At 45.0% G+C, this 23,333-nt stretch overlaps 1 protein-coding gene across 1 annotated transcript in view; it reads right to left on the reverse strand.

The window, feature by feature from the left end:
- Nucleotides 1-23,333, reverse strand: part of LOC311144129 (uncharacterized protein) — a 34,463-nt gene that overhangs the window by 6,106 nt on the left and 5,024 nt on the right. The window contains exons 5-14 of the mRNA XM_084180115.1: nucleotides 21,673-21,800; nucleotides 18,594-18,704; nucleotides 18,403-18,479; nucleotides 16,802-16,996; nucleotides 13,664-13,746; nucleotides 13,311-13,439; nucleotides 12,396-12,518; nucleotides 11,297-11,395; nucleotides 884-1,018; nucleotides 273-398 (exon numbers count right to left, since the gene is read on the reverse strand). Coding sequence (XP_084036241.1) covers nucleotides 273-398; nucleotides 884-1,018; nucleotides 11,297-11,395; nucleotides 12,396-12,518; nucleotides 13,311-13,439; nucleotides 13,664-13,746; nucleotides 16,802-16,996; nucleotides 18,403-18,479; nucleotides 18,594-18,704; nucleotides 21,673-21,800 — 1,206 coding nt within the window. The remainder of the gene's footprint in view (nucleotides 1-272; nucleotides 399-883; nucleotides 1,019-11,296; nucleotides 11,396-12,395; nucleotides 12,519-13,310; nucleotides 13,440-13,663; nucleotides 13,747-16,801; nucleotides 16,997-18,402; nucleotides 18,480-18,593; nucleotides 18,705-21,672; nucleotides 21,801-23,333) is intronic.

Below are 23,333 nucleotides of genomic sequence, written 5' to 3' on the forward strand. Positions count from 1 at the left end.
TTCATTCCATTGGATAAAAGCGTCTGCTAAATGGCATATTATTATTATTATTATTATTATTATTATTATTTGCTTCCGTTTGGTTCCTAGTGAGAAAAAAAAAACATGATTCCACTAATAAATGGTTTTGATGATGAGTTAATTAGTGGTGTCAGGTGTAGTGCCAAGGTAAACAGTAAAATGTTGACACCTTTAGGTCCCCAGGAGCAATCGATTAGGAAACACGGTCTAAAAGATATGGTGGACGCCAGCGTGTAGTGCCCTCTACTGACCTGCTGGTGGAGCTGCAGGAGGGAAGCACCTCTTCTTTCTGGGGCAGAATGAAACCAGCCAGGTTCAACACATCTCTGATCATCTGACCCTTAATGGCCACGTCCAGAGCTGTGTTGGAGTGGAGACTGTTCGGACAGAAGAGAAGGTCAGTGAGGAAGATGGTACTGGCACAGTCAGCGAGAGGCACAGGACAGAACACTGCTCACACGATCACAGGACAGGATGATAAATGATGTTAGTGCTGCCTGTTACAAATACCACTGCCATTACAAGTGTCTAGAGTTGCAAAATTCCCAAAACAACGCCAGGTTTTTTTCAGAAAACTAGTTGGAGGTTTTCTGGATGGAGAGCACGTTGCCCCTGGATGGAGAGCACGTTGCCCCTGGATGGAGAGCACGTTGCCCCTGGATGGAGAGCACGTTGCCCCTGGATGGAGAGCACGTTGCCCCTGGATGGAGAGCACGTTGTGGGGTTAAGGGCCTATTTTCCCAGCACCTGGCTTGGGATTTTAACCGACTACCTTTCGGCTACAGGTCCAACTCCTTAGCCACTAGGCTACCTACCACAGGGAGGGAATCCTGTCTGGTCTGTACTGAAGGCTGTTTGTTACCTTGGTGATATGTTGACCTCCAGCACCCAAGGCTTGAGGTTCTCATCCAGCATGACGTCAAAGCCAAACAGCTCATGACAGCTGTAGGGGGAACGCAGGTGCATCTTGACCAGCGTGTTCACATACGGGTCAGACCTGATACATAGAGAGAGACACAACATTATTAGAACACATTATAAAAGGCTCATACATGCTTATAACAAGCTATAGAGCATTATATAACTGCACGTACGGGTCAGACCTGATACATAGAGAGAGAACATATTACAAGACATATTAGAAGACATTATAAAGGCTCATATATGCTTATAACAAGCTATAGAGCATTATACCTGCAGGCTTTAAGTAAAGGGTTTCCAAGATACGCATTAATGAATTCGATAAATGACCAGAGGAGAACGACTGCGCCCTCTCATTGAAGCCACGGAAGATCAAGGCCGACCGCGGTACTGCAGGCATTGTTTGCAGAAAACAGGATCCCCCATTATAGTGAATGAGGAAATGGGGGGGGGGGGACAATCATGGTACAAATAATTCCTTCTAATTAGGGCTGTCAAAGTTAACGCGTCACTGCACAGAACATTTTAAGTAAACGTGTTACCACACGGACCCTTTTAACCGCAACACGGACCACAGCTACTATACTGAACAAAAATATAAACGCAACATGTAAAATGTTGGTCCCATGTTTCATGAGCTAAAAGAAAAGATCGCAGAAATGTTCCATACGCACAAAAAAGCTTATTTCTCTCAAATTGTGTCCACAAATTAGTTTACATCCCTGTTAGTGAGCATGTCTCCTTTCAAGAAGCTGATTAAAGAGCATGATCATTACACAGGTGCACCTTGTGCTGGGGACAATAAAAGGCCACTCTAAAATGTGCAGTTGTGTCACACAACACAATAACACAGATGTCTCAAGTTGAGGGAGCGTGCAATTGGCATGCTGACAGCAGGAATGTCCACCAGAGCTGTTGCCAGAGAATTGAATGTTCATTTCTCTACCATTAGTCGTTTTAGAGAATGTTATACTACATCCTACCGGCCTCACAACCGCAGACCACGTGTCACCACGCCAGCCCAGGACCTCCCCAGACCATGTGTCACCACGCCAGCCCAGGACCTCCCCAGACCACGTGTAACCACGCCAGCCCAGGACCTCCACAGACCACGTGTCACCACGCCAGCCCAGGACCTCCCCAGACCACGTGTCACCACGCCAGCCCAGGACCTCCCCAGACCACGTGTCACCACGCCAGCCCAGGACCTCCCCAGACCACGTGTCACCACGCCAGCCCAGGACCTCCCCAGACCACGTGTCACCACGCCAGCCCAGGACCTCCTCAGACCACGTGTAACCACGCCAGCCCAGGACCTCCACAGACCACGTGTCACCACGCCAGCCCAGGACCGCCACATCCGGCTTCTTCACCTGCGGGATCATCTGAGACCAGCCACCTGGACAGCTGATGAAACCGAGGAGTATTTCTGTCTGTAATAAAGCCCTTTTGTGGGGAAAAACTCATTCTGATTGGCTGGGCCAGGCTCCCCAGTGGGTGGGCCCTATGCCCTCCCAGACCCACCCATGGCTGCGCCCCTGACCGGTCATGTGAAATCCATAGATCTGGGCCTAATTTATTTATTTCAATTGACTGATTTCATTATCTGAACTGTAACTCAGTAAAATTGTTGAAATTGTTGCATGTTGCGTTTATATTTTTGTTCAGTATAAATGCTTGCACCTCTAGCTACATCCCTTCCAAACTGGCTCCTCTAGCTACATCCCTTCCAAACTGGCACCTCTAGCTACATCCCTTCCAAACTGGCTCCTCTAGCTACATCCCTTCCAAACTGGCTCCTCTAGCTACATCCCTTCCAAACTGGCACCTCTAGCTACATCCCTTCCAAACTGGCTCCTCTAGCTACATCCCTTCCAAACTGGCTCCTCTAGCTACATCCCTTCCAAACTGGCACCTCTAGCTACATCCCTTCCAAACTGGCACCTCTAGCTACATCCCTTCCAAACTGGCTCCTCTAGCTACATCCCTTCCAAACTGGCTCCTCTAGCTACATCCCTTCCAAACTGGCTCCTCTAGCTACATCCCTTCCAAACTGGCTCCTCTAGCTACATCCCTTCCAAACTGGCTCCTCTAGCTACATCCCTTCCAAACTGGTGCCTCTAGCTACATCCCTTCCAAACTGGTGCCTCTAGCTACATCCCTTCCAAACTGGTGCCTCTAGCTACATCCCTTCCAAACTGGTGCCTCTAGCTACATCCCTTCCAAACTGGCTCCTCTAGCTACATCCCTTCCAAACTGGCACCTCTAGCTACATCCCTTCCAAACTGGCTCCTCTAGCTACATCCCTTCCAAACTGGTGCCTCTAGCTACATCCCTTCCAAACTGGCTCCTCTAGCTACATCCCTTCCAAACTGGCTCCTCTAGCTACATCCCTTCCAAACTGGCACCTCTAGCTACATCCCTTCCAAACCATCCCTTCCAAACTGGCTCCTCTAGCTACATCCCTTCCAAACTGGCTCCTCTAGCTACATCCCTTCCAAACTGGCTCCTCTAGCTACATCCCTTCCAAACTGGCTCATCTAGCTACATCCCTTCCAAACTGGCTCCTCTAGCTACATCCCTTCCAAACTGGCTCCTCTAGCTACATCCCTTCCAAACTGGCTCCTCTAGCTACATCCCTTCCAAACTGGCTCCTCTAGCTACATCCCTTCCAAACTGGCTCCTCTAGCTACATCCCTTCCAAACTGGCTCCTCTAGCTACATCCCTTCCAAACTGGCACCTCTAGCTACATCCCTTCCAAACTGGCTCCTCTAGCTACATCCCTTCCAAACTGGCTCCTCTAGCTACATCCCTTCCAAACTGGTGCCTCTAGCTACATCCCTTCCAAACTGGTGCCTCTAGCTACATCCCTTCCAAACTGGTGCCTCTAGCTACATCCCTTCCAAACTGGTGCCTCTAGCCAAAATCATCTTCAAGTTAAGACCAATATTACCGGAGCTGATTTTTCTTTCTGCTGCGGATTCGTGCACGTCGCTTGTCATTCTTTTTTGGTTTGATAACAAACATTGTTTAGCTAGCTAGTCACGTTACCTACCCAGCTAGCTAGTCACGTTACCTACCCAGCTAGCTAGTCACGTTACCTACCCAGCTAGCTAGTCACGTTACCCACCCAGCTAGCTAGTCACGTTACCTACCCAGCTAGCTAGTCACGTTACCTACCCAGCTAGCTAGCAACCTGATAACTTGACCCACTCACTGGGCTATGCACACAGAAGGTTACTCAAAGAGATGCTTCAAAAAGGTAGGCTGCATACGCGAGAGTGGGCTGTGGATGACTGTGCGTGTGAAAAAGGTAGGCTGCATACGCGAGAGTGGGCTGTGGATGATTGTGCGTGTGAAAAAGGTAGGCTGCATACGCGAGAGTGGGCTGTGGATGATTGTGCGTGTGAAAAAGGTAGGCTGCATACGCGAGAGTGGGCTGTGGATGATTGTGCGTGTGAAAAAGGTAGGCTGCATACGCGAGAGTGGGCTGTGGATGACTGTGCGTGTGAAAAAGGTAGGCTGCATACGCGAGAGTGGGCTGTGGATGACTGTGCGTGTGAAAAAGGGATGCGTGAGAGCGGGTGGGAGGGTGTGGGAGGGAGTCACGGTGTGGAGGCCTATGTGTGTAAAGTTATCTGAACAGTACAGATGGTTACAGTGTTTTCAGAACATTGTTGGACAAGTTTAAAAGCTCTGTTCTTTGTATCCAGAGAGGCAGTTATTTTTTCCTATAGTCACACTAATTTAGAATGACTGAAGCTTTAAGAGTACTTAAAGCTGTGTGTGTGTGTGTGTGTGTGTGTGAACATTGATAGAGAGAGCAGGCTGAAACACTGGGAGCATTAATAGCTGAATTGAACAGGGACTGTGTTGTTTATGGTGAAAATGTTAAAACATTCTGATCATTGTGTTTCGGTCCCTTAAAACCAAAGCATAGTGTGCCTCTAACTCAATACACTGCTTTTAAAAATGGGAAATTAAATTCTTTAGGGTCAAATTTGAGCAATTTCTTATTAAATCGCAATTAACTAATGTCATTAACTCGATTAATTACTGAAATAGTTTGACAGCCCTACTTCTAATACACCAGTCCTTGTTTTAAAACGGTAGACAGAACAAGTTCTATGGATCAGTCAGCCTTCAACTGGAGTTAAAGGACTGCTCCCTGTCACATGACCATCCACCTGAAATTTTCTTCCGTCTGAAAAGTCCCTCCTTGCAAACAAATCATTGATTTAGAAGCCAAAATAAGAGTGACAGCCGATTCTAGCTTATTGAAACAGACAGAGCATCCCCCAACCCTGACCCCCTGCTGCATACCTGAACCTCTTTTTGATTGGGATTGGTGGTGCGAGACAGTGTGAGATCCCTTTTAGACGGTGTGAGATCCCTTTTAGACGGTGCGAGATCCCTTTTAGACGGTGCGAGATCCCTTTTAGACGGTGCGAGATCCCTTTTAGACAGTGCGAGATCCCTTTTAGACAGTGCGAGATCCCTTTTAGACAGTGCGAGATCCCTTTTAGACAGTGCGAGATCCCTTTTAGACAGTGCGAGATCCCTTTTAGACAGTGCGAGATCCCTTTTAGACAGTGCGAGATCCCTTTTAGACAGTGCGAGATCCCTTTTAGACAGTGCGAGATCCCTTTTAGACAGTGCGAGATCCCTTTTAGACAGTGCGAGATCCCTTTTAGACAGTGCGAGATCCCTTTTAGACAGTGCGAGATCCCTTTTAGACAGTGCGAGATCCCTTTTAGACAGTGCGAGATCCCTATTAGACAGTGCGAGATCCCTTTTAGACAGTGCGAGATCCCTTTTAGACAGGGCGAGGTCCCTTTTAGACAGGGCGAGGTCCCTTTTAGACAGGGCAAGGTCACTTTTAGACAGGGCAAGGTCACTTTTAGACAGGGCGAGGTCCCTTTTAGACAGGGCAAGGTCACTTTTAGACAGGGCGAGGTCCCTTTTAGACAGGGCGAGGTCCCTTTTAGACAGGGCAAGGTCACTTTTAGACAGGGCAAGGTCACTTTTAGACAGGGCGAGATCCCTTTTAGACAGGGCGAGGTCCCTTTTAGACAGGGCGAGGTCCCTTTTAGACAGGGCAAGGTCACTTTTAGACAGGGCAAGGTCACTTTTAGACAGGGCAAGGTCACTTTTAGACAGGGCAAGGTCACTTTTAGACAGGGCAAGGTCACTTTTAGACAGGGCGAGGTCCCTTTTAGACAGGGTGAGGGCACTTTTAGACAGGGTGAGGGCACTTTTAGACAGGGTGAGGGCACTTTTAGACAGGGTGAGGTCACTTTTAGACAGGGTGAGGGCACTTTTAGACAGGGTGAGGGCACTTTTAGACAGGGCAAGGTCACTTTTAGACAGGGTGAGGGCACTTTTAGACAGGGCGAGGTCCCTTTTAGACAGGGTGAGGGCACTTTTAGACAGGGTGAGGGCACTTTTAGACAGGGTGAGGGCACTTTTAGACAGGGTGAGATCCCTTTTAGACAGGGCAAGGTCACTTTTAGACAGGGCAAGGTCACTTTTAGACAGGGCAAGGTCACTTTTAGACAGGGCGAGGTCCCTTTTAGACAGGGTGAGGGCACTTTTAGACAGGGCAAGGTCACTTTTAGACAGGGCGAGGTCCCTTTTAGACAGGGCGAGGTCCCTTTTAGACAGGGCGAGGTCCCTTTTAGACAGGGCAAGGTCACTTTTAGACAGGGCAAGGTCACTTTTAGACAGGGCAAGGTCACTTTTAGACAGGGCAAGGTCACTTTTAGACAGGGCGAGGTCCCTTTTAGACAGGGTGAGGGCACTTTTAGACAGGGTGAGGGCACTTTTAGACAGGGTGAGATCCCTTTTAGACAGGGTGAGATCCCTTTTAGACAGGGTGAGATCCCTTTTAGAGAGGGTGAGATCCCTTTTAGAGAGGGTGAGATCCCTTTTAGAGAGGGTGAGATCCCTTTTAGACGGTGTGAGACGGTGTGAGATCCCATTTAGACAGGGTGAGATCACTTATTGAGAACAATTGTTTTTGGAGGAGCTGACAGGTGTATAAAATCGAGCACACATCCTGTCACCTTTCCAACTAGTCAGTTCATAGTCATAGGATGCCACCTTTCCAACTAGTCAGTTCATAGTCATAGGATGCCACCTTTCCAACAAGTCAGTTTGTCAAATTTCTGCCCTGCTAGAGCTGCCCTGGTCAACTATAAGTGCTGTTATTGTGAAGTGGAAAAGTCTAGGAGCAACAACGGCTCAGCCGTGAAGTGGTAGGCCACAAAAGCTCACGGAACGGGACCGTCAAGTGCTGAAGCACGGAAAAATAATCTGTCCTCGGTTGCAACACTCACTACAGAGTTCCAAACTGCCTCTGGAAGCAACGTCAGCACAATAACGGACCGTCAGGAGCTTTATTAAATGGGTTTCCATGGCCGATTAGCCACACACAAGTCTAAGATCACCATGCTCAATGACAAGCATGGCTGGAGTGGTGTAAAGCCCACCATTGGACTCTGGAACAGTGGAAACACGTTCTCTGGAGTGATGAATCACGCTTCACCATCTGGCAGTCCGATGGATGAATCTGAGTTTGGCGGATGCCAGGAGAACGCTACCTGCCCAAATGCATAGTGCCAACTGTAAAGTTTGGTGGAGGAGGAATAATGGTTCGGGCTAGGCCCGTTAGTTCCAGTGAAGGGAAATCTTAACGCTACAGCATACAATGACATTCTAGACCAGGGGTGTCAAACGTCCGGCCCGCGGGCCGGATCAGGCCCGTAAACGGGTTTAATCCGGCCGACGAGATGATTTTGAAAAAAATAAATAATACTAATAATAATAATACTTTTGTAAAGTATAAAAATGCGCTGCAATTTTTCAATAAAATAAGCTGCTGTTCCAATTGCGTCCACTGGATGGCGCAATAGCAATTGTGTTAAGCAAGCAAACTGTTTATACCGGGGCAGAGCAAGTAGGTCAAGCACGTGCAGCCAATGAGCTACTTTGTTTTGCCCGCGATATTTATTACGGCTTCTACTTTTAACACTGTGTGCTTTGGCACCCTCATTGCCCCAATATGTCTCTGTCAAAAAAGAGAAAAGTGGACGCAGAGTGCAGAGTGTTCCAAGAAAAATGGTCATCCTATTTCTTCACGGAATTGAATGGGAAAGCTGTATGTTTGGTGTGTTCAGAGCATGTTGCAGTGCTGAAAGAATATAACCTTCGTCGCCACTATGTGAGTCTTCATGCCGACAAATATGACAACTTTCAAGGACAGCGGAGATGAGAGAAGGTGAATGAACTGTTGGCGGGTCTGAAGAAACAGCAGTCTGTGTTTACTCACAGCCGAGACATCAGTGACGCTGCAGTGAAAGCTAGCTACCTCATTGCTAATGAAATCGCAGTGGCTTCAAAACCATTTAGTGAGGGTGAATTTGTAAAAACATGCATGATGAAGGCAGCGGAGATTGTGTGCCCTGAAAAGCGGCAGCCTTTTGCAAATATCAGCCTGACAAGAAACACTGTTGCAGACAGGATTTCCGAACTTTCAGTGGATTTTTGACGCCAGTTGAAGCAAAAAATAAAGTCATTTATTGCGTTTTCGGTTGCAATTGATGAAAGCACGGACATTACAGATGTTGCACAACTGGCCATTTTCATCCGCGGAGTTGATGACACATTGACCGTCACCGAGGAGTTCGTGGAGTTGGTGCCGATGACAGATACAACGACAGCAGCTGATATTTTTACCGCACTCGTCGGCGCGCTGGACAGGGTCGGAGTGGACTGGTCCCGCACTGTCAGCCTGGCTACAGATGGTGCGCCCTCAATGATCGGGAAAAAAGCAGGCGTTGTGACAAAGTTCAGAAAGAAAGTGCAATCTGCAAATGGAGGACGTGATTTTTTGACTTTTCACTGTATTTTGCACCAGGAGGCTTTGTGTTGCAAGTCATTAAAGATGGATAACGTCATGAAGGTGGTCATCCAAACTGTTAATTTCATCCGATCCAGAAGCCTGAATCACCGTCAGTTTGACAGCCTTCTCAGAGAGAAAGACCACATCTATGGCCTGCCATACCACACTGAGGTAAGATGGTTAAGCCGAGGTGCTGTGCTGAGGCGTTTCTTTGATTTACGAGAAGAAATTGAACAGTTCATGGAAGAAAAGGGCAAACCAGTGTTAGAATTTCATTCCGCAGAATGGATGCAGGACCTTGCATTTATGGTGGATGTTACAGAGCACCTGAATAACTTGAACAAACAGCTGCAAGGGCGCAACAAAGTTGTCACGCAGTATTATGACAGCATACGTTCTTTCAAGTTGAAGCTGTCATTGTGGGAGACGCAACTTGCCGGTGGTGATGCAGCTCACTTCCCCTGTCTGAAAAATGTGTGCGCGACCCAACATGTGGCAGACATGAAGCGGTTCAAAGATAAAATAACGGGACTGTTACGGGAGTTTGAGCAACGCTTTCAGATTTATGTTTATATGTTTTTATGTTGATGTGCTATTGTTTTTAATTGATTTTATTTGTATATTTAACCTATTCTTGACTCTGTGGTTCTTGCACTTGTTTGGGGAACAGGATTTCATTATTTTTATCTACATTTCTGCCTGAGAAATGACACCCTGATATAGTTCTGTGATCTGTGATATACTTCTGTGAATCACTGAGGCATTGTGTGTTTGTGTGTTCTTTGTCCTCAGAACTTTCAAATAACTTGAGGTGTTTTATGATTAATAGTAATGTTGTGCTTTTGGACACTGTCCTCAGGCTCCAGCTTTATGTTTATATGTTTTTATGTTGATGTGCTATTGTTTTTAATTGTTTTTATTTTATTTGTATATTTAACCTATTCTTGACTCTGTGGTTCTTGCACTTGTTTGGGGAACAGGATTTCATTATTTTTATCTACATTTGCCTGAGAAATGACACCCTGATATAGTTCTGTGATCTGTGAAACAGTTCTGTTAATCACTGAGGCATTGTGTGTTTGTGTGTTCTTTTTCTTTAGAATTTTCAAATAAACTTGACGTGTTTTATGATTAATAGTGATGTTGTGCTTGTACTATTTTGGACACACTGTCCTCAGGCTCCAGCTTTATGTTGTATGTTGATCGTATCTGAAGTTGTTGTTTTTAAGTTATATATACCATGATTTTTCCGGTCCGGCCCACTTGGGAATAGATTTTCCTCCATGTGGCCCCTGAGCTAAAATGAGTTTGACACCCCTGTTCTAGACAATTCTGTGCTTCCAACTTTGTGGCAGCAGTTTGGGGAAGGCCCTTTCCTGTTTCAGCATCACAATGCCCCTGTGCACAAAGCGAGGTCCATACAGAAATGGTTTGTCGAGGTCGGTGTGGAAGAACTTGACTGGCCTGCACAGAGCCCTGACCTCAACCCCATCGAGCACCTTTGGGATGAATTGGAACACCGACTGCGAGCCAGGCCTAATCGCCCAACATCAGTGTCCGACCTCACTAATGCTCGTGTCTGAATGGAAGCAAGTCCCTGCAGCAATGTTCCAACATCTAGTGTAAAGCTTTCCCAGAAGAGTGGAGGCTGTTATAGCAGCAATGGGGGGGACCAACTCCATAATAATGCCCATGATTTTGGAATGAGATGTTCGACGTGCAGGTGTCCACATACTTTTGGTCATGTAGTGTAGTCATTCGTACTTTTGTGTGGCTCAAATTTAGGAACAGACTGTATACAATGACAGCACTGAGCTAGCCTCCAACGTCACTTCCTGGAGTGGCTCAAACTGTGCATGTTATGTCTCCATGTGACGCCATCGGTCTTCATCTGGCTTCTATTGAGTCTTCACATAGGAATGAATGGTGTCACCTGATCGATGCTTTGTCCATTCTTTTTACAGTCATTGGGCAACACCTACTTATTCTGGGACATTAAAAAGACTTACACCATAGATATACTGTTTTATTTAACTCTGACTTACACCATAGATATACTGTTTTATTTAACTCTGACTTACACCATAGATATACTGTTTCATTTAACTCTGACTTACACCATAGATATACTGTTTTATTTAACTCTGACTTACACCATAGATATACTGTTTTATTTAACTCTGACTTACACCAAAGATATACTGTTTTATTTAACTCTGACTTACACCATAGATATACTGTTTTATTTAACTCTGACTTACACCATAGATATACTGTTTTATTTAACTCTGACTTACACCATAGATATACTGTTTTATTTAACTCTGACTTACACCATAGATATACTGTTTTATTTAACTCTGACTTACACCATAGATATACTGTTTTATTTAACTCTGACTTACACCATAGATATACTATAATAAGGGATGTATTTAACTCTGACTTACGCAATGATGGTCTTCATGACGATGTCCTTGATCTTCTCCCAGATCAGCGTAGTGTTGACCCCCCTAGAACCCAGGTAATGCCACAACGCCTTCAGAGCCCTGCCACACACACACACACACACACACACACACACACACACACACACACACACACGGACACACGGACACACACACGGACACACACACACAGACACACACGGACACACGGACACACACACACAGACACACACGGACACACGGACACACACACACAGACACACACGGACACACACACACGGACACACACGGACACACACGGACACACACGGACACACACGGACACACACGGACACACACGGACACACACACACGGACACACACACGGACACGGAGACACGGACACACACACGGACACACACACACACACACACACACACGGACACACACGGACACACGGACACACGGACACACACACGGACACACACACACGGACACACACGGACACACGGACACACACACACAGACACACACGGACACACGGACACACACACACAGACACACACGGACACACACACACGGACACACACGGACACACACGGACACACACGGACACACACGGACACACACGGACACACACACACGGACACACACACGGACACGGAGACACGGACACACACACGGACACACACACACACACGTTAGTCCAGCGGTCCAATGATAGAATGAAAACCCTGTTATGTGCTAGTGACATGTATGTATGCACACATGAATGTAAGCCTCTTTGGACAAAAGAGTCTGCCAAATGGCATATATTTAAGCAATAAGGCACCTTGGGGGTTTGTGGTATATGGCCAATATACCACGGCTATGGGACGTTCTTAGGCACGACACATGGCGGAGTTCCTGGATACAGCCCTTAGCCGTGGTATATTGACCATATACCACAAACCCCCAAGGTGCCTTATTGCTATTATAAAACTGGTTAAGAACGTAATCAGAACAGTACAAATAAATGTTTTGTCATACCCGTGGTATACGTTCTGATATACCACGGCTGTCAGCCAATCAGCATTCATGGCTGGAACCTCCCAGTTTGTAATATCCATTAAAACATCTTTACCACTTGTGCCCCTGGCAGGCCTTGTCACTGTCGTTGCTCTGATACTCAGAGTTCTTCTTGTTCACGCTGTAGTTGGTCAGATGCATGAACTTGTTGCCAAGGCTTTTCATGGAAGAGGAATATCTACAGAGGAAAACAAACACAGTGAGCCCCCGGTCACAGTGAGCCCCCGGTCACAGTGAGCCCCCGGTCACAGTGAGCCCCCTGTCACAGTGAGCCCCCTGTCACAGTGAGCCCCCTGTCACAGTGAGCCCCTGTCACAGTGAGCCCCTGTCACAGTGAGCCCCTGTCACAGTGAGCCCCTGTCACAGTGAGCCCCTGTCACAGTGAGCCCCTGTCACAGTGAGCCCCTGTCACAGTGAGCCCCTGTCACAGTGAGCACTCGTTATAATGAATATATGAGAAAATTTTGCCAGAGACACACAGTATAAAGCCATTATAAAAGCTCATAACATGCTATAAAGCCTTATACCTGCAGGCTTCAAGGAAATCTTTCAAAAACGGAGATATATAACTGAAACGGGTGACTGAACACAACGGGTGACTGAACACAACGGGTGACTGAACACAACGGGTGACTGAACACAACAGGTGACTGAATACAATAGGTAACAGGTGACTGAATAAAACAGGTGCCTTAATGAAACAGGTAACAGGTGACTGAATAAAACAGGTGCCTTAATGAAACAGGTAACAGGTCACTGAATACAACAGGTAACAGGTGACTGAATAAAACAGGTAACAGGTGCCTTAATGAAACAGGTAACAGGTGACTTAATGAAACAGGTAACAGGTGCCTTAATGAAACAGGTAACAGGTGCCTTAATGAAACAGGTAACAGGTGCCTTAATGAAACAGGTAACAGGTGACTTAATGAAACAGGTAACAGGTGAGTTATTAAAACAAATGACTTACTTGCAGCTGGCGAAGCGGACAAGTCCGTCTTGGAAGATGTAAACCCGGAGCGGGTCGTAAGATGACACGTACACATAGATACGCAGGTCAAACTTATTCCCACTGATGAGGTAGGGCTTGTGGAGATACCTGAGAGATAAAAAACACTACATTCAGACTCAGAGACAATCCTGAAATGATGGTATGTTGTCATCATGATCCAATCACACTAGACTGGCTGGTCTCAGATATGTTTGTGCAGTCTTGACAAACTCCTATGGTCATGAGATGGGCAAGACAACACAAACAGATCTGGGACCAGGCTAAAATCACACCACCAGGAGAAGTGCATCATTCGCAGGCAGCTTACGTACTTCTGCACCAGTAGTGGTCTCTTGCACGGCATCTGACTCCACTTGTGAATGACCTGGATTCCAATCCCCCGAGCAGACGCAGGCTACAGGAGAGAGATGGAAATAAGGATGATTTTGATCCACTAATACATGACATGTATCTAGACTAGAGCTTGTCTCATTATACATCCAGTACTAATACACATCCACTACATCCCCTATACAGCCAGTACTAATACACATCCACTACATCCCCTATAAAGCCAGTACTAATACACATCCACTACATCCACTATACAGCCAGTACTAATACACATCCACTACATCCCCTATAAAGCCAGTACTAATACACATCCACTACATCCCCTATAAAGCCAGTACTAATACACATCAACTATACAGCCAGTACTAATACACATCCACTACATCCCCTATACAGCCAGTACTAATACACATCCCCTATACAGCCAGTACTAATACACATCCACTACATCCCCTATACAGCCAGTACTAATACACATCCCCTACACAGCCAGTACAAATACACATCCACTACATCCACTATACAGCCAGTACTAATACACATCCACTACATCCCCTATACAGCCAGTACTAATACACATCCCCTACACAGCCAGTACAAATACACATCCACTATACAGCCAGTACTAATACACATCCAATACACAGCCAGTACTAATACACATCCACTATACAGCCAGTACTAATACACATCCCCTACACAGCCAGTACAAATACACATCCACTATACAGCCAGTACTAATACACATCCACTATACAGCCAGTACTAATACACATCCACTATACAGCCAGTACTAATACACATCCACTATACAGCCAGTACTAATACACATCCACTACATCCCCTATACAGCCAGTACTAATACACATCCCCTATACAGCCAGTACTAATACACATCCACTACATCCCCTATACAGCCAGTACTAATACACATCCACTACATCCCCTATACAGCCAGTACTAATACACATCCCCTACACAGCCAGTACAAATACACATCCACTATACAACCAGTACAAATACACATCCACTACATCCACTATACAGCCAGTACTAATACACATCCACTACATCCCCTATACAGCCAGTACTAATACACATCCACTACATCCCCTATACAGCCAGTACTAATACACATCCCCTACACAGCCAGTACAAATACACATCCCCTACACAGCCAGTACAAATACACATCCACTACATCCACTATACAGCCAGTACTAATACACATCCACTACATCCCCTATACAGCCAGTACTAATACACATCCCCTACACAGCCAGTACAAATACACATCCACTATACAACCAGTACTAATACACATCCACTACATCCCCTACACAGCCAGTACAAATACACATCCACTATACAGCCAGTACTAATACACATCCACTACACAGCCAGTACTAATACACATCCCCTACACAGCCAGTACAAATACACATCCACTATACAGCCAGTACTAATACACATCCAATATACAGCCAGTACTAATACACATCCACTACATCCCATATACAGCCAGTACTAATACACATCCACTACATCCCCTATACAGCCAGTACTAATACACATCCACTACACAGCCAGTACTAATAGACATCCCCTATACATCCAGTACTAATACACATCCACTACACAGCCAGTACTAATACACATCCACTACATCCCCTATACAGCCAGTACTAATACACATCACCTATACAGCCAGTACTAATACACATCCACTACATCCCATATACAGTCAGTACTAATACACATCCACTACATCCCATATACAGCCAGTACTAATACACATCCACTATACAGCCAGTACTAATACACATCCACTACACAGCCAGTACTAATACACATCCCCTATACAGCCAGTACTAATACACATCCCCTACACAGCCAGTACTAATACACATCCACTATACAGCCAGTACTAATACACATCCACTACATCCCCTATACAGCCACTACATCCCCTATACAGCCAGTACTAATACACATCCCCTATACAGCCAGTACTAATACACATCCACTACACAGCCAGTACTAATACACATCCACTATACAGCCAGTACTAATACACATCCACTACATCCCCTATACAGCCAGTACTAATACACATCCACTACATCCACTATACAGCCAGTACTAATACACATCCACTACACAGCCAGTACTAATAGACATCCACTACATCCACTATACAGCCAGTACTAATACACATCCACTACATCCCCTATACAGCCAGTACTAATACACATCCCCTATACAGCCAGTACTAATACACATCCCCTATACAGCCAGTACTAATACACATCCACTATACAGCCAGTACTAATACACATCCACTACATCCCCTATACAGCCAGTACTAATACACATCCACTACATCCACTATACAGCCAGTACTAATACACATCCCCTATACAGCCAGTACTAATACACATCCACTACATCCCCTATACAGCCAGTACTAATACACATCCACTACATCCCCTATACAGCCAGTACTAATACACATCCCCTATACAGCCAGTACTAATACACATCCACTACATCCCCTATACAGCCAGTACTAATACACATCCCCTATACAGCCAGTACTAATACACATCCACTACATCCCCTATACAGCCAGTACTAATACACATCCACTACACAGCCAGTACTAATAGACATCCACTACATCCACTACACAGCCAGTACTAATAGACATCCACTACATCCACTATACAGCCAGTACTAATACACATCCACTACATCCCCTATACAGCCAGTACTAATACACATCCCCTATACAGCCAGTACTAATACACATCCACTACATCCACTATACAGCCAGTACTAATACACATCCACTACACAGCCAGTACTAATACACATCCCCTATACAGCCAGTACTAATACACATCACAATGCAGCCACGTCAGAAGAAACACCAAGGTTATGACATTATTCCCTAGAGCCAAAAGTAGTTTGCTATAGTGCACTGTATAGGGAAGTGTCATTTCGGACGCATCGTTAGACAAAAGATCCAAACCCAGGAGAAATGCACCGTCACTAGGGAACGGAAGCCATTTCAGACACAGCCCAAAACGGATTTAGATATAGGATCCACCTACCGGCTTGATGATCCATTTCTGCCTGCTACCACTGTCCTCCCAGGCCTTCCTCAGCAGCTTGATGTCCTGAGGGAGAACGAAGGAGCGGGGGAAGAAGCTGAACTCCCTCTTCCCAAACTGAGCCTGCATCTTCGACAGGTTCCTCCACAGACGGTCCTTACGACCTATCTGGAACGAACCGGGGAAGTGGTTCAACTAGAAAGAACGCAGAGAGACGAGTCAATATGCAGATCAAAACGAAGGTTGAAAGAAATGAAAGATCCATACCGATTGAATCAATATTATTCTTGTTTGGCTGGTGCGTTTGTCTGGTCCCAGATCCCTGAGGTGTGACAATGACCAAAGGAGTTGGCAAGATGGCACAAAATGATCTGGGATCAGGCTAGCTTCAGCCCATTCCTGCCTACCTTTACTAATGGGAAAAATAAACAAACAATTGATAGTTACATATCGCAATATTATTTTTGACAATATATCGTTATGGCAATATTATTTTTGCGCTAGTTGGCTTTACATGCACCAAAACTCCAGTATTTTTTCCCTTACATTTACGTCATTTAGCAGACGCTCTTATCCAGAGAGACTTCCTTCATAGCTTCTTTTTAAATAGGGAGCCAATTGGGAGAAACTCCCCAAATACAGGTGTGCCAAGCTTGTAGCGTCATACCCAAGAAGACTCGAGGCTGTAATCGCTGCCAAAGGTGCTTCAACAAAGTACTGAGTAAAAGGTCTGAATACTTATGTAAATGTGATCTTTCAGGTTTTTCCCCCATACATTTGCAAAAATGTCTACAAAACTGTTTTTACTTTGTCATTACGGGCTATTGTGTGTAGATTGATGAGGAAAAACAACTATTTAAATCAATTTCAGAATAAGGCTGTAACGTAACAAAATGTGGAAAAAGTCAATGGGTCTGAATACTTTCCGAATGCATTGTATGGTGAGCAATGCGTTTGGAATATCGAATCTCAATAAAATCCCAGCATCGAACAGCAATACATATTGATACAGCGTACTTATTCTTAGAGTTCAGCGCTCTACTCTGTGACATGTTGAACGTGACGTGCTCCTAATTAAAAATGTTGAAGCACACTTATAAATCTAGGAGAACAATGAGTGTTTTAATGATAAGAAATGACTAAAAGGTTCATGAATAAAACGTTTTTAGGAGTGTTCCATGCTCAATCATTAGGCGAGAGAAAAATATTCATCTGCCCCTTTAAGGGACGGGCCGTTACCGTGGTAACTTGGGCACTCAACTTGCCTGTGATGAAAAACAGGCGATGTCTTCCTAGCAGCAATCAGCTACAGCAAACTCAAACTAACAATGAAAAACAACCTGGCGTGTGAACAAAACGATGTAACTAGCAAAGAAACACGAGGACAAGCCTCTCTTGTCAATTCCACAAACTTCGACATGAGGCCTTTGGAAAATAATAATAATAAAATAAAAAAATAATTCCCCATTGCTCTCTGAATGACAACCCGCCAACGTGGCTGGTGAAATAGACATTCCTACCCGCCAATGACAAAATCTACCCGTATTTGTCGGGTGGCAGGTGTTAATTACCAACCCTGTTCCCAGCCCTACCTAGCTTACCTTCTGGTATTCCCTGATGGCCTTGAACCCAGGGGACTTCATATGGTGACCCCAGCAGCCAAGCCAATCATGACTTTCTGCAACAACAATAACTTCATTAATGTTTTACACAAATGTGAACAGACATTCAAGAGGTCTTTAAAAATGTAAATTAGGCAAAAGGGAGGGATTTCAACCCCTAAGGAACTCACTCTTGGTGACTTTGAAGTGTGACCTGGCGATGGTGTGTTTGACCACGGCGGGAGTCACAGTGCTCATCTTCCATTTGAGCAGCTTCCTCTGCTCCGGTGGTAGGGGCTCCACTGAAACACACAACACACAGCTACAGGAATAGGTCTATGGATGGGTCCCAACGGAATCCTATTCCCTACGGACCCTGGTCAAAAGTAGTGCACTATAAAAAGGGAGAAGGGTGTCATTTTGGATTCAGCTTATGTACAATAGAGCTATAGGACTAGAGCAGGGGTGTCAAACTCATTTTAGCTCAGGGGCCACATGGAGGAAAATCTATTCCCAAGTGGGCCGGACCGGAAAAATCATGGTATATATAACTTAAAAACAACAACTTCAGATTGTTTTCTTTGTTTTAATACGATCAACATACAACATAAAGCTGGAGCCTGAGGACAGTGTGTCCAAAATAGTACAAGCACAACATCACTATTAATCATAAAACACGTCAAGTTTATTTGAAAATTCTAAAGAAAAAGAACACACAAACACACAATGCCTCAGTGATTAACAGAACTGTTTCACAGATCACAGAACTATATCAGGGTGTCATTTCTCAGGCAAATGTAGATAAAAATAATGAAATCCTGTTCCCCAAACAAGTGCAAGAACCACAGAGTCAAGAATAGGTTAAATATACAAATAAAATCAATTAAAAACAATAGCACATCAACATAAAAACATATAAACATAAATCTGAAAGCGTTGCTCAAACTCCCGTAACAGTCCCGTTATTTTATCTTTGAACCGCTTCATGTCTGCCACATGTTGGGTCGCGCACACATTTTTCAGACAGGGGAAGTGAGCTGCATCACCACCGGCAAGTTGCGTCTCCCACAATGACAGCTTCAACTTGAAAGAACGTATGCTGTCATAATACTGCGTGACAACTTTGTTGCGCCCTTGCAGCTGTTTGTTCAAGTTATTCAGGTGCTCTGTAACATCCACCATAAATGCAAGGTCCTGCATCCATTCTGCGGAATGAAATTCTAACACTGGTTTGCCCTTTTCTTCCATGAACTGTTCAATTTCTTCTCGTAAATCAAAGAAACGCCTCAGCACAGCACCTCGGCTTAACCATCTTACCTCAGTGTGGTATGGCAGGCCATAGATGTGGTCTTTCTCTCTGAGAAGGCTGTCAAACTGACGGTGATTCAGGCTTCTGGATCGGATGAAATTAACAGTTTGGATGACCACCTTCATGACGTTATCCATCTTTAATGACTTGCAACACAAAGCCTCCTGGTGCAAAATACATTGAAAAGTCAAAAAATCACGTCCTCCATTTGCAGATTGCACTTTCTCTCTGAACTTTGTCACAACGCCTGCTTTTTTCCAGATCATTGAGGGCGCACCATCTGTAGCCAGGCTGACAGCGCGGGACCAGTCCACTCCGACCCTGTCCAGCGCGCCGACGAGTGCGGTAAAAATATCAGCTGCTGTCGTTGTATCTGTCATCGGCACCAACTCCACGAACTCCTCGGTGACGGTCAATGTGTCATCAACTCCGAGGATGAAAATGGCCAGTTGTGCAACATCTGTAATGTCCGTGCTTTCATCAATTGCAACCGAAAACGCAATAAATGACTTTACTTTTTGCTTCAACTGGCTGTCCAAATCCACTGAAAGATCGGAAATCCTGTCTGCAACTGTGTTTCTTGTCAGGCTGATATTTGCAAAAGCCTGCCGCTTTTCAGGGCACACAATCTCCGCTGCCTTCATCATGCATGTTTTTACAAATTCACCCTCACTAAATGGTTTTGAAGCCACTGCGATTTCATTAGCAATGAGGTAGCTAGCTTTCACTGCAGCGTCACTGATGTCTCGGCTGTGAGTAAACACAGACTGCTGTTTCTTCAGACCCGCCAACAGTTCATTCACCTTCTCTCATCTCTGCTGTCCTTGAAAGTTGTCATATTTGTCGGCATGAAGACTCACATAGTGGCGAAGGTTATATTCTTTCAGCACTGCAACATGCTCTGAACACACCAAACATACAGCTTTCCCATTCAATTCCGTGAAGAAATAGGATGACCATTTTTCTTGGAACACTCTGCACTCTGCGTCCACTTTTCTCTTTTTTGACAGAGACATATTGGGGCAATGAGGGAGCCAAAGCACAAAATGTTAAAAGTAGAAGCCGTAATAAATATCGCGGGCAAAACAAAGTAGCTCATTGGCTGCACGTGCTTGACCTACTTGCTCTGCCCCGGTATAAACAGTTTGCTTGCTTAACACAATTGCTATTGCGCCATCCAGTGGACGCAATTGGAACAGCAGTTTATTTTATTGAAAAATTGCAGCGCATTTTTATACTTTACAAAATTATTATTATTATTATTTTATTTTTTATCATCTCGCGGGCCGGATTAAACCCGTTTGCGGGCCTGATCCGGCCCGCGGGCCGGACGTTTGACACCCCTGGACTAGAGGCAGCAGTCTCTCTACTGGGGGAGGAGGGGGGGGGGGGGGACACTTCACTTTACTCAAGCTCTATCTAATAAGCTCCCACACAATGTCCTGTAGAATATTTTGATATAATCATATAACAATATTTGTCCAAAACCCTAAACCCAACCCCAAGTAACAGCAAACAAAACATCTTAGATCAGCTCATACTTGGATAAAATTGGAAGGGAATATTTTTTCTGTAGAAGCTACTTTTCCCCCCAAAAAAAAATCTAAAGCAGTTTAACATTGTCAAGCAGTTTAACATTGTCAAGCAGTTTATTAGCTGTTTCCCAAATTACACCCTATGAGCCCTGGTCAAAAGTACCATAGGGAACCATTTGGGATACACCCTTAAAGCAGTCTACCATTATAAACGGAGCGGCAGGTGGCTTAGTGGTTAAGAGCGTTGTGCCAGTAACCGAAAGGTCGCTGGTTCTAATCCCCGAGCCGACTAGGTGAAAAATCTGTCGATGTGCCCTTGAGCAAGGCACTTAACCCTAATTGCTCCTGTAAGTCGCTCTGGATAAGAGCGTCTGCTAAATGACTAAAATGTAAAAGTAAAATAAAGGCAGTGAAGGGGTGTCTTACCTCTCTGGTTGGCAGTGCTGAAGTACAGCGTTGGAGGGAGGAAGGGGAACATGCTGGGGACGAGAGCTGGCTTCAGCTCCCCCTCATCCTCCGATTCAGAGCTCATCAGCTCCCCCTCATCCGCTATGCTGGAACACACACCGTAGCATTAGAGCCATGACGTTGTACTAAATCTGCAAACAGTGGGAATACTGGGAACGTTATCAAACAGACACACAGACTATAAAGACACTCGTTTAACATGGAATATAAAATTCCTGACGAGTTTGGAAAGAGATTTCTTCCCTTCCAACTGTTAATTTCCATTGAGCCACGGTGCCACAGACATGCTTACTGCCTGGTCATCAGTGTCCAGTGGAACGAAACAATAACGCTAGCTGGCACCTAGCAGGATCATTCACGTCTAAATACCACTGTTTAACTCAGAGGCACGGTCGGCCATGTCTTTGGAAAGGCAGGAGACATTTTGAATTAAAAGTAGTTTCTAACCAAACCAAACGCCCGCAAGATCAATCAATAAAAATAAAAAAAATATCTGGGCAAAGAATTTAACCCAAAAAAAAAAACTCACGTGACAGTCATTTAGGATGCTGTTTTCCTGCTTGGTCCTCCTGCTTCGAAAATAGCCTGACTCTACTGAGAGTGAGTGGATGGCATTGGCTTGGGGGTAACAGCTCTACTCTACATGGGCTTTTGCTGTGACGAAAACAGAAAAGGGCCTAACGCTAATCAGCTGGGGACGTCATGGGCTGACAATGATCCCACAGGCCAAGCACTATTACACCACAGAGACTCATGTCCCCATTATTGAAAGATAGTTCCACTTTTATCACTGATTGACAATTGGGAGACCTTTCCACTAGCCTCTGTGCTTTCAACCTTTCACCGGCAGCAACCACTAGAACAAAAAAAAAAAAGCTTCAATTCTCTCTTGGGTTTTTGTCATCACCGTACCGGGGAACTGTCAGGTGCCCCGACTGGGAGGGTTATAGGAGTTATGAATGGTCATTCTACAGAGATCTAGCCACAATAGGATGAAACATGACACTACGGTCTTCACAGATTAATAAATGGGCATTTCTTTCAAATCATTTGTGTTTTTAGTCAAGAGGTTACTCTGTGTCAAGTGTACAGATTAACAACATGACTTCCTGGTATTGTAAACATCATTATCTATAAATGATAGACTATAAAGAACTGAACCTTCTGTTAAACTCAATGACACCTAGATGATTGTCAAAGACTCCAGCCACCCTAGTCATAGACTGTTCTCTCTGCTACCGCACGGGAAGCGGTACCGGAGCGCCAAGTCTAGGTCCAAAAGGCTCATTAACAGCTTCTACCCCCAAGCCATTAGACTGCTGAACAATTCATCAAATGGCCACCCGGACTATTTACAGTGACCCCCCCCCCCCCCCCCTCCTTTGTTTTTACACTGCTGCTACTCGCTGTTTATTATCTATGCATAGTCACTTTACCCCTACCTACATGTACAAATTACCTCGACTAACCTGTACCCCTGCACATTGACTCGGTACCGGTACCCCCTGTATATAGCCTCGTTATTGTTATTTTATTGTGTTACTTTTTAATTTTATTTTTACTTTATTTTATTTAGTAAATATTTTCTTAACTTTATTTATTGAACTGCATTGTTGGTT

The sequence above is a fragment of the Coregonus lavaretus genome (genome assembly GCF_964263955.1).
Source record: "Coregonus lavaretus genome assembly, chromosome: 16".
Classification (NCBI taxonomy): Eukaryota; Metazoa; Chordata; class Actinopteri; order Salmoniformes; family Salmonidae; genus Coregonus; species Coregonus lavaretus.